General features: G+C 36.1%; 1 protein-coding gene across 4 annotated transcripts in view; it reads left to right on the top strand.

The window, feature by feature from the left end:
- VPS13C (vacuolar protein sorting 13 homolog C) overlaps positions 1–12,727 on the top strand; it is a 194,540-nt gene that overhangs the window by 87,531 nt on the left and 94,282 nt on the right. For all 4 annotated transcript variants that reach the window (XR_006818611.1, XR_006818610.1, XM_046007341.1 and 1 more), the window contains 4 exons: positions 59–363; positions 2,761–2,908; positions 7,923–8,031; positions 11,693–11,829. Coding sequence is in view for 2 of the 4 variants with exons in the window: in XM_046007341.1 (XP_045863297.1) it covers positions 59–363; positions 2,761–2,908; positions 7,923–8,031; positions 11,693–11,829 (699 nt within the window). In the remaining 2 variants the exon portion in view is untranslated. The remainder of the gene's footprint in view (positions 1–58; positions 364–2,760; positions 2,909–7,922; positions 8,032–11,692; positions 11,830–12,727) is intronic.

Below are 12,727 nucleotides of genomic sequence, written 5' to 3'. Positions count from 1 at the left end.
CGCATTATTAATGATGTGCTTGTCATCTGTTTTCTCCTTTTATACTTTGTGTCTACAGAACTTCCTGAACAATTTCCAGACAGCCAAGGAGGCTGTAAGTGCTGCCACCGCTCAGGCTGCAGAAAAGGCTGCCAGAAGTGTGAAAGATCTTGCCCAGAGGAGTTTTCGTATTTCTATCAGTATTGATCTGAAAGCACCAGTTATAGTCATCCCACAGTCTTCTGTTTCCACTAATGCAGTAGTGGTCGATCTTGGGCTAATCAGAGTTCAAAATCAGTTTAGTCTGGTGTCTGGGGAAGACTATTTAAACCCTCCAGTAATTGATAAAATGGATGTGCAGCTAACAAAGCTCAAGCTCTCTAGGTATATTCTCTTACAATAATTATGGATTTAAGTATTACTTAGCATTTTCCATGACATTTTGTGTACATTGAAATTCATACCGACAGTGGTTCTGTTGCACAGATAGTTTATTTATTTATTCATTTTTTAAAAAGATTTATTTATTAGAGAGTGAGCGATAGCAAGAGAAAGCATGAGCAGGGCTTGGCAAGAGGGAGAAGCGGGCTCCTTACTCAGCAGGGTGCCCAGCGATGTGGGGCTTTATCCCAGGACCCCAGGATCATGACCTGAGCAGAAGGCAGATATTAATGGACTGGCCACCCAGAGCCCCTGAATAGTTTATTTATTTTATTTTTTTTTAAAGGTTTTATTTTATTCATTTATTGGACAGACAGAGATCACAAGCAGGCAGAGAGGCAGGCAGAGAGAAAGGAGGAAGCAGGCTCCCTGCCGAGCAGAGAACCCGATGCGGGGCTCGATCCCAGGGCCCTGAGATCATGACCTGAGCCGAAGGCAGAGGCTTTAACCCACTGAGCCACCCAGGCGCCCCAGTTTATTTTTTAATCATCTTTTTATTTTTAAAAATTTCAAGCTTACAGAAAAATTCCAGAAATATTACCATGGACAGACTTACAATCCTTCACCTAGGTTCATCAGTTGTTTACTTTTGCTTTAACTTTATGCATATTATTATCATTTAAAACATCTTTTTAATTTTTCCTGTTGAGATGAAATTTATATATTTTCTTACTTTCATGATTCAATGTTTGTATATATTGTGAAATGATCACCACCATAAGTCTAGTTAACATTCATCAGCACACAGTTACGATTCTTTTTCTTGTGATGATCTTTTAAGATCTACTCTCTTAGAAACTTTTAAATATACAGTACAGTGTTACTAGCTGGTCACCTTGCTGTACATTACATCCCCAGAACTCAATTTATTTTATAACTGGAAGTTTAACATTTTTGCTGAACCTTTTGAGTATAGACCTCTTAGCCCTTTGCTCTAAATGCTTTAGCATGTGTCTCCTCAGAATAAGAACATACATCCTCTTATATATCCATGTTGCAATTTTCAAATTCTGGAAATTTAACACTGATCTGGCAGTAATATCTAATAAGCAGTCAATGTTCAAATTTTACCAGTTGTTCCAGTAGTGTCCATTATAGTAATTTTCCCCTTAGTCCAGGATCACGTATGGCAGTATCCCATAATACTGAGGGAGATTTTTACTTTACTTGCTCTGGAATAGTTCTTCAGTCTTTCTTAGTCTTTTATGATGATGACAGTTTTGAAGAGTACAGTCTAGTTATTTCATGGAATGTCTCTCAGTATGGTTTTGTCTGAGTGATTCCTCATGATTTAATTGAGCTTGTATATTTTTGTAAGTATCTCTATAAGTAACGATGTATCTGTATCTGTAGAGCTCCCACCAGATGAACATGAAAGTCTCTATATAATACATTTTAAAGGGGCGCCTGGGTGGCTCAGTGGTTTAAGCCGCTGCCTTCGGCCCGGGTCATGATCTCAGGGTCCTGGGATCGAGTCCCACATCCGGCTCTCTGCTCTGAAGGGAGCCTGCTACCCTCTCACTCTCTCTGCCTGCCTCTCTGCCTACTTGTGATCTCTCTCTGTCAAATAAATAAATAAAAAATCTTAAAAAAAAAAAAATACATTTTAAAATCATTTTCTACCCCATCCAAGGAGATTTAATTATCCTGAATAAAAAAGGAAAATTATAAGGCATGTCCAGAACATAATTCTAGAGAAGAGCTTTATCAAACTCTTTAGAAAATGCTAACTGTTCATCTTGTCATTTTCTTAAAAATCTCTGTATCAATGCATATATACATGTATACATATATACAATACATACATATATACAGTACAATACAAATCCAGTCCTTGTATAGCTGTATTTGATGATTCCCCCATATATTCAACAATATGAATTTTTTTTAATTTAATCCCTGTGTGACCTATTGTTTGAAGAAGGTTTTCTTAAACTCAATTATGAAGGGCTTTTTTTTTTTTAAAGATTTTATTTATTTGACAGACAGATCACAAGTAGGCAGAGAGAGAGAGGAGGAAGCAGGCTCCCTGTTGAGCAGAGAGCCCCAGGTGGGGCTCTATCCCAAGACCCTGGAATCATGACCCGAGCCAAAGGCAGAGGCTTTAACCCACTGAGCCACCCAGGTGCCCCTGAAGAAGGTTTTCTTAATGGCTGATTATATATCTGTCCTTAAAGTGAACTATTGATTGAGATTAGAAAATATTTAAATAGCACTCTTTCAAATCACTGTTTAGAGCAGCAACTTTTGATTTTATGTCTTTTAATGTCTATCTTTTTAATGATAGGCTGCATTTCCCTTCTATGTTTATGCATTTATATCAATTATATTTTTAATCAGGACGGTGATCCAGCCAGGCGTCTCCCATCCTGATATTCAGCTCTTGCAACCAATTAACTTGGAATTTTCTGTAAATCGGAATCTAGCTGCATCTTGGTATCACAAAGTGCCTGTTGTAGAAATTAAAGGACATCTTGAGTCAATGAATGTAAGTATATGAGCAGAAAAAAGTCATTATTCAAATTTTACATTCTAAAGACTTTCTTAGTATAAATCAATATAATATGTGAAATATTTTCTGATTGGCATACAAAAAATTTCAATGAGATATTGTCCAAAGAGATGTTTATTATTTAGCAGAATTTAATCTTTAGTTAAGTGTTACTTAACATTTATATATGTATGTATGTATATATGTACAATTGATATACAATGTTAGTTTTGGGTATATAACATAGTGATTCAACATTTATATATATTGCAAAATAGTTACCATAGTAAGTTTTTTATCATCTATCATCTTACAAAGTTAATATCTTATTATTGAATATATTTTCTATACTTATATTACATCCTTATGACTTATTAAATTATAATGGAACTTTTCACTTACTAATCCCTTTCACCCATTTCATACCCCGGTTCCCCTTCGCCTCTGGGAACCACTAATCTGTTTTCTGTATCTATGAGCCTGGTTTTTGGTTTGTTTTTTAAGTTTTACGTATAAGTAAAACTATGCTGTATTTGTCTTTCTCTGACTTATATAATTAGGCCTAAATGTTTTCTTTGGATAGATAAGCAGTAGTGGAATTGCTGGATCACATGGTCATTCTGTTGTATTTTTTTTTTTTTTTTTTTAGAAACCTCCATACTGTTTTCCGTAGTAGCTGTCCCAGTTTACATTCCTGTCAACAGGGCTTGTGGGTTCCGTTTTCTCCACATCCTTGCCAGTACTAGTTGTTTCTTGTCTTTTGGATAATAGCCATTCTGAGCGGTGTGAGGTGATATCTAAATGTGGTTTTGATTTCATTTTCCTGATGAGCAGTGATGTTGAGCATCTTTTCATGTATTTTTGGTCATTTCTGTGTCTCTCGGAAGAATGTCTATTCAGCTCCTTTGTTCATTTTTTAACCAAATTTTTTTTTTTTTAATATTTTATTCATTTATTTGACAGACAGAGACCACTAGTAGGCAGAGAGGCAGGCAGAGAGAGGAAGGGAAGCAGGCTTCCTGCTGAGCAGAGAGCCCGATGCGGGACTCAATCCCAGGACCCTGGGATCATGACCTGAGCCGAAGACAGAGGCTTTAACCCACTGAGCCACCCAGGCGCCCCAGATTGTTTTTTTATTACTGAGTTGTATGAGTTCTTTATACATTTTGGATATTAACTGCTTATCAGATATATGATGTGCAAATATCTTTTCCCATTCAATTACCTTTTCATTTTAATAATGGTTTCTTTATCTGTGCAGAAACTTTTTAGTTGATATAGTTCCAATTGGTTAGTTTTCCTTTTGTTGCCCTTGTCTTTAGGGTCAGATCTAAGGAAAAATCTTTAAGACTAATGTTAAGGAGTGTAACACCTTTTTTTTTTTTTTTTTTTAGGACCTTTATGGTTTCAGGTCTCACATTCAAGACTTCCATCCATTTGAGTTAATTTTTGTATATAGTGTAAGAAAGTGGTCCAGTTTCATTCTTTTACATGTAGCACTTAAATTTGAACATTAAATCTTAAACTCTTCCCACCCCCTACAGACTTTTTTTTATGTCCCTTTTTACATGTTTTATTTTTACTGCTTTTGTTTTTTAACAGTTTTTGTAGTTTTATAAGTGATTAATCCACTACCTTTACTATATACTTTGAATATGTCATGCTACTCCTTTGGCTTATAAAGTTTCTTCTAAGAAATTTGCCAGTAGACTGGGGTTTCCCTTGAACTTAACAAGTTGTTTTTGTCTTGCTGATTTTAAGATTCTCTCTTTATCTTTTATTTTTGACATTTTAATTATAGTCTGTCTTAGTATAGTGCTCCTTGGGTTCATATTTTTTGGCACTCTCTGGGCTTCCTGGACCTATGTCTGTTTCCTTCACTAAATTAGGGAAGTTTTCAGGCATTATTTCTTCAAAAACTTGTCTGCCTCTTTCCTCTCTCTTCTTTTCTGAGACCTCTATAATGTTAATGTTCTTCTGTTTATTATTGTCCCAAAAGTCCCTTAAGATAGCTTCATTTAAAAAATTTTTTAAATGTTGTTACTCTGAGTTCTATTCTTTATCTTCCTGTTCACTGTTTACTGATATGCTCTTCTTCATCTAGTCTGCTGCTGAACCTCCCTGGCGTATTTTTCAGTTCCCAGTTTTTGTATCTTTAGTTCTCTGGCTTTTGTTTGGTACTTTCTTATATTTTATATCTCCTTGTTGAAGTTTTCACTGTGTTTATCTTCTGAGTTTAGTGAGTACCTTTATGATTATAACTTTAATTCTTTATCACATAGATTGCTTATTTCCATATCATTGAGGTGTTTTTCTGAGGTTTGTCTTTCTGAGGTTTGAAAGTATTTGTTTCCTCATTTTGCGTGACTTTTTGTGTTTGTTCCTATTTATTAGGTGAAACAACTGCTTTTTTCAGCCTTGAATGAATGGTTTGGTTTGGGTGATGATTCTTCTCTTTCAGCCTTACCATAACTTGTGGTTGTCTCTTGAACTTTTGTGGTTGTCAAAACCACCTGACTTACTATTGGTATGCCCTCATTATTTAGAGCATACCAAGATCTGTCAGTGGATCCAAGTGGAAGAATTTTATTTAGCACCTAGTTTCAGGCTGATTGGAAGTCAGACCCTCAGGCAATAGCTTTTAAAATATGCAAATGTATACAGTCCTGTGGGACTGCAGTCATAGTCTCTGCTGGGCTCTAGACTAGACTAGAAGATCTGGATGTGTCCGTTGAGCAACAACTGAAGAAATTGGTGTATTGTATTGGTGTATAAATGAGTATATGAACTCCTTTCTGGAAAGTCTTGTCTAGCTGTAATGGGGCCAAAAGGATGTGCAAGGCTGGTGTCTTCTTGCTTTCATACCCGGAAAGCTCCTCTTTGGTCTCTAGATGTGTGGGAAATCTGAGATCTGTCCCGTAGGCTGATGCTCCAGGTTGAGTGACTAGGTCTTTTTCACAGACTGAGGATGTGCTTTAGTTGGTTGTCTGTGCATTGCCCTAGGAGTGGTAACTTGACAAGAACCGTCTTTCTGATTGTTATGGTTCTGTGGAGCTCTGGAACACCAGTCCTCTTGGCTGGGAGGGCCAGGAGATCATGGGTGTTCCCTCTGTGGATTGCATATCCCTGCTGGCTTTAGGAAGACACCTGTGAGTGTAAGTTGCAGAGCACACTCATTGGCTTCAGAAAGGCAGTGGGAAAATGTCTTGACTGCGTGTGCCCATGAGCTTCAGCAGCAAAACAGTCTAGTGCCTTGTTTGTCTGTGTACTGACTTTAGGCTGGGGGTGGGAAAATGCCAGGACAGCTCAACAGCTCCAGCCATGGGTGTGTCATGACTGCCCGCACTTGCAAACATTAGCTTGAAGTGGGAGAACTCGAGCACAGTTCTGCTCTCTAGCCCAGGCAGGTTGCAAGGGAGCACTGCAATTGCCAGTGCACTCCAGCCTCAGCAGGTGTTGTGACTGCTCCCTCACTCATCCCAGCAAGGCTCTGGGAGGGTGCCCTGTCTGAGCTCTCCTGTCATGCTAGTGGGCTATATGGAGAGTACAACAAAGGCATCTGCTAGCATGTCAGTCTCCCATGAGTATTTCAAATGTCTCCTCCTCCAGCCGTTGCCCCCAAATTAGCAAGTGAATTTCCCTCACATATAGTCTAGGTGTTTTTCAAACTGCTGTTTTTTCGCTGGATCTTGGGACAAACCCTTTAAGAGGGGATTCTCAGTTTGGGACCCCTGGAGGTCAATCCTATTGATTTTCCAAGCCAGACATTCTGGGGGCTTCTCACTTTGATGCAGATCACAACTCTTCACTCTTCCATGACAAGTGCATGTCTGGTGAAATCCTTCTCTTTTGGGTGACACAACACTGGGAGTATAGGCTTTTTTGGGAGACCATGTCTCTCTCCTCTCCAGCTCATCTCAGTGTGGTCCTTTTATCTTTAGCTTTGAGGAGCAGTTCATCAGGATTCAGGTCTTTCTCTGAGAAGAATGATCCATATGTAGTTGTAGATTTAGTTTGTACGTGGGAGGTGAGTTCAGAATCTTCCTGTGCCACTACCTTGGATCTCTCTTCATTGTTTAATTTTTAAATTTGCTGTATGTACACAATAGCATAGATCTCTGTATAAATTATTTATTAGTATATTGCATCTCATTTTATATGTTCTATACCCATACTTTTAATTTTAGGGGTATCTAAGTATCCTCATAGCATTGAGGGGGAAACTTGCTTTTCATATTAAAGATAGCCTTTTTATTTCATTGGAGTTATTTTTTTAAATGTAGAATTTTCATTTTTTTCTGAATTTGTTACTTTTTTTTAAATGATGTGATCTCTTTAATCATCATCTTTCACTATAATTTATATAAGTTAAGTAGATGGAACTAATACCAATTTATAAATCACATTTTTTTCTTCGTTTTATTATATATGAAACAAAAATTTAAAAAGGAAAGAAAAGTAGTGAAATACGTGGGTGCCTAATAAATATATAATTTTTGTGTTAAGGTTATTCTTTCTTCAACGTCTTATAAGTAGTAATTTATTTTGTTTTAAAATTATTTCATTTTATCTATTTTTAAAGGAATTTTTGAAAAGGATTTTATTTATTTGAGAAAGAGAGAGAATGAGCAGGGGCGAGGGGTGAAGGGAGAGGGAGAAGGAGAATCCCTGCTGAGCAGAGAGCCAGATGCAGGACTTGATCCCAGAACCCTGGGATCATGAACTGAGCCACCCAGGCACCTTAAAGGAATTTTTAAGAAAGATTTTATTTACTTATTTGATTGAGAGAGAGAGAGAGAGCACACAAGCAGGGGGAGCTGCAGGCAGAGGGAGAGGGAGAAGCAGGCTTCCTGCCGAGATGGGAGCCTGAATGGGGTTCCATTTCAGGACCCTGGGATCATGACCTGAGCCAAAGGCAGGCACTTAACCAACTGAGCCAACCAGACACCCGTAAAATTGTTTCATTTTAAAATGAAATGTCTTTATCTTTTCTTTTAATGATACTGCACAGGTTAATCTCAATCAAGAAGATCTTAATCTTTTATTTAGAATACTAGCAGAAAATCTTGGCGAGGCTACTGAAGACTTAAATAAAATGAAACCAGGAGTACAGAAGACAGGTAAGAGACTAACCATAGGTGGCATAATCCACATAGCTATTTATTTTACAATTTAGTAGGGGAGACAGACAATAAAAATGAAATAAGCAAATATATACTTAAAAATTGTGATTTGTATTACCATGAAAACAGAAGATGTTCATTTGTTGAGTAAATACTGCATGAAACTGTAGTTAGTGCTGACAGACTCTCTTTAGTTATGGCAACAGTCATTTATAGGTTCAGAACTTTTTCCAAGTTGTATTAAGTTAGGAGGAACCATAAAGAAGCATTTTAAACCTGGTGGATTTCTGGAATAATTATCAAAATTGCATATATACAAATAAAAACATTCAAAGTTGGCAGCAGGCTATGGTAGCATACTTAATCTGATCTTTAAATTAGGTTTTATAGTAAAATATCTTTAAGAATTGAAATATTTGATAAATTAACCCTCAGCAAAGAAAATACTGAAAAATTGTACTGCAGTAAAAACTTAGAGAATTTATTAGTTGCAATGGCCTTTTGGCTTAAGGCAAAGTAACTACCAGACCTAACTGCTTTATATATGTATGTTACATACACACAGATATAGTCAATTTTTCCAACCAAATGGCACTATCCTATAAATGTGTATATGTGTATGTATTTCTGCACTTTCCTTTTTTCTTTCAAGTAACAGTTTATCTTGGTGTCCATTCTATATCTGTAACTATATTATGTGTAGATCTGTTTCATTCTTTCTAATGGCTTCCTAGATTAAATTCTCTTGAAGTATTATAATTTATTTAGCAAGTCTGTGTTGATGGGCATTCCAGATTGTTTTCGGTCTTTCACTCTTACCACATTGCATTGAATATTCTGGTCCCTATACTTTTACAAGTGTGCATGTATCTGTAGGGGAAACACCAGGACTACTTGATTAAAGGGTACTTAATTTTTATTAACTAATGTATGTTAAGTTAATGAATTTAATTAACTTAATTGAACATTTTTGACACATCTTGCCAGTTGTTCCCCTTAGAACTTGTAGTAATTTTGTACTCCCACCAGCTTGTTTTTCTATATGAAAATTTTTGCTAAATTGCTAAGTGAGAAATGGTATCTCACTGTATTTTTATTATTTAAAAAATTTTTTTACTGTATTACAGAGCACAAACAGTAATAAAGACCCCATATCTTAAGTGTACAGTTCATTGAATTTTTATGTATAGCTATATCAGATAGCTATTAATCACCGTGGTTAATACATAGAACATTTCCAGCTCACCCCAGAAGGGCTCCCTATGCCCCTTCTTTTTTTTTTTTTTTTTTTTAAGATTTTATTATTTATTTGACAGACAGAGATCACAAGTAGGCAGAGAGAGAGAGGAGGAAGCAGGCTCCCTGCAGAGCAGAGAGCCCGATGTGGGGCTCGATCCCAGGACCGGGGGATCATGACCTGAGCCGAAGGCAGAGGCTTTTAACCCACTGAGCCACCCAGACGCCCCCCTATGCCCCTTCTTAATCAGTACCAAACATCCACCCATCCTCAAATCCACCTAGAATTAACTGCCATCCTTATTTGTAATACCACATGTAGATTAGTTTTGCCTGTTCTTGAATTTCACATAAATGGATCATACAGAATGTACTCTTTGGTTTTTGGCCTCTTTCAGTCATTGTTTTGTTTGGGAGATTCCTCCATGTTGTTGTGTGTAGCTGTAGTTGTTCTTTCGTTCATTCATTTGTTTGTTTATTTTATTTTGTTATGTTAGTCACCATACAATACATCATTAGTTTTTGATGTAGTGTTTCAAGATTCATTGTTTACATATAAAAATCCTGTGCTTATTCAACATCCTAATGCATTAGTATTTATTTTATCCATTCCACCTTTGATGGAAAGCATTTGGGTTGTTTCCATTTTTTGACTGTCTAGAATAAAGTTGCTATAAAGATGTTATTATACATATCTTTTGTTATATTTATGTACTGTCTTCTTATGGTTTTATAGCTTAGCTTCACAGGTTAGGCTCATTTGTTAGCTTACATTTAGCTGCAGTAACTTATGCCATATTATACCAAATGATTTTCTGAATGGTTGTACCAATTTACCAGCAATGTATAAGACTACTAGTTGTTTCACATTCTCCCTGGTCTTTGGTATTGTCAGTAATTTTAAATTAGCCATCCTGGCTGATATGCAGTAGTATTTCTGTGGTTCTTATTTATTCCCTGATTACTAATGAAACTGGCACCTTTTCATATGCTTACTGGCCATTTGGATATCCTTTTCAATGGATATCCTATCCATTGAAGTCTGTTGACCATTATTTTTATTGAGGTTTTTTTTTTTTCTTAGTGATATATTGGAGTTTTTTGTTCATTCTGGATATGAGCCTGTTGTTGGTTGTGTGTATTGTATGTGTTTGTGTTGATATAGGCATAGATATATCATACCGCTGTGATTTGCTTTTTATTCTTAATGGGTCTTTTATGAGTAGAATTACTCAATTGTAACGAATTCCAATATATCATATTTGAAAGTGGTTAATGCTTTTTTATTTCTTACTTAAGAATCTGCCTATTCAGGAATTATTTTGTAAAAGCAAAATATTTGCTGAAATTATTTCCCCTGGATCATACCCTGGAACAGTGCTGGAATAAGGTGATAGTTAAGAAACCTCACCCTGTGTGTTTCTTTCTCAGAGTTAATAACTGACAGCAGTGGTTTTCAATATGGTTTTCTGGTACAGTTTATGGTATAGGATTCTTGTGTTAGTGATCATAGATAACATTAAATCCAATAATATTAGTAACTAATGTAATGTTATTGAAGGTTAGTTGAGAGTAAAGGCTATCATGAGACTGAGGAGTTAGGACTCTACCATTTGCCATCTCTGTGATGTTGGGCAATGTCCTGAATCTCTTTGAACCTCAATTTGCTCATCCGTGAAATGAGGACAGTAAAGTTTTTATTTTGAAGGGTTGATAAAAGAATGAAATGAGGCAATCCATATACAGCCCTTAGCATAGTGACCAGCACAAAGGTAAGCACTTAGCAAGTAATAGCTATTATTAGTTTTCTCTATTACAGTTTAGAAAGCAATTTTATTGCATTTCTGAGTATGTGAATTTTAGTACAACAATATCAGTTTCATATAGCTTGCTTTTTGCTTTTTTGTATGGTAGAAGAGGTTGTAACCATCCCTCCCATTTTTTTCTTTTCTAGCCTTAACTCTTGTTAACCTCCTCATGATTTAAGCATATCAAACTCTGTTTCCAAAACCTATCATGATGTGCTATTTACAATTTCCCCACAATCTCTTAACCTTATTCTTGAATGTCTTCTCTGTGTGAGGAGGTACTTAAGCTGTACCTGAATGATAACTCCCTTATTAAACCTTTCTTGATCTCCCGATAACAACTTCATGTTCTGTGTTTTCTGCAATATTCTATAGTTATTAACATTTGTCTACTTAATGTGACCAGGCATGACCCACTTCTTTTGTTTGTTTGTATTTGAAATGCATATGTCTCTTCTACTAAACCATAAGCTTTCTAAGGGCTGGAGCTATGTATTACTGATTTGTAGATTTTCAGTGCTTACACAGGTCCAGAGTACTCATACATGTCCTCAATCAGTATTTGTGGAAAAAATGTGTGGGTAGAAGTGAAAGAATCTCTTTTAAATCTTTAGGTGAAATTAAAGGGCCACTTGAAACCTCTACAGCAAAACAAGATGTACATGCTTCCCAAGTTACTTTAACAGCTGGAGTGGAAGAAATGAGATCTATAGACATCATTAATGTGCTGCTGAATTTTGAAATCAAAGAGGTGTGTAATTTTCATCTGTTTCTGTAAAGTGAATAAATAATAGATAATTGGAATTACCTCTACTAAAACTTATAGATTATTGATATGCATGAAAAAATCTTAACATAGGCTATTTACAATTTATATGTAGCAGTGCAGTTTGTAGTAAATTTGAGAGTTTATGAAAGATGAGTTCTATTTGAGGTATACAATATTTCACAGAGAACATGGTAACATGTCCTGTAACATGCTTTCTAAATGATTATAGGACATTTGGGGTGTAGCTTGTTTTGGATTTCATATAAGAAAGTCAGGAAAAGGAAGTAGAGACAGAAATCCTTCGCAAATTTTAGAAACCCTGATAGAACAAAACACAGTATACCTACATTTTTTAAGTGCTGTGTTACCACTATCTGCTTTCCATCTGCAGATCTTTGAGAAAATATTAAATGGATTTTCCTCTTTTGTATTCATACATTAATATTCATTGCATGTGCTAAGTGCTGAGGATACAAAATTAAAAGTCAAAGACTCTGATTTCTAACAAGAAAACGAACAATTAAAATTTTGGAAGTGCTCCCATTAAAAATGTACCTAAGGAGCTTGTGTCTGTGATAGTAAGGAGGGGGCATCTAAGCAGTCTGAGAGTGTCAGCGAAGATTTTCTGGAGGAAGTGACATTTGAGATGAACCTTTAAGGAAGAGTAAGTAGAGTCTGAGAAAAGGGGATCAAGAAATGGGCTCGGGCAGGGTTAAGGTGTGAGTATATGAGAAAATAGAGTAGATAAAGGGACTTGTAAGAACTTCCTGCAAAATCCCTTCATCATTAATAGGAGAAGTTATGTTCTTCCTCTGAATTAAAAATAATAAACTTTAAAACAAATGGGTTCTACTTTTCTTATCTGAAATATATGCTTTGC

Source organism: Meles meles, chromosome 6 (genome assembly GCF_922984935.1).
Source record: "Meles meles chromosome 6, mMelMel3.1 paternal haplotype, whole genome shotgun sequence".
Lineage (NCBI taxonomy): Eukaryota > Metazoa > Chordata > Mammalia > Carnivora > Mustelidae > Meles > Meles meles.
The sequence above is the reverse complement of the archived record's forward strand: the minus strand, read 5'-3'. Positions and strand labels throughout refer to the sequence as shown.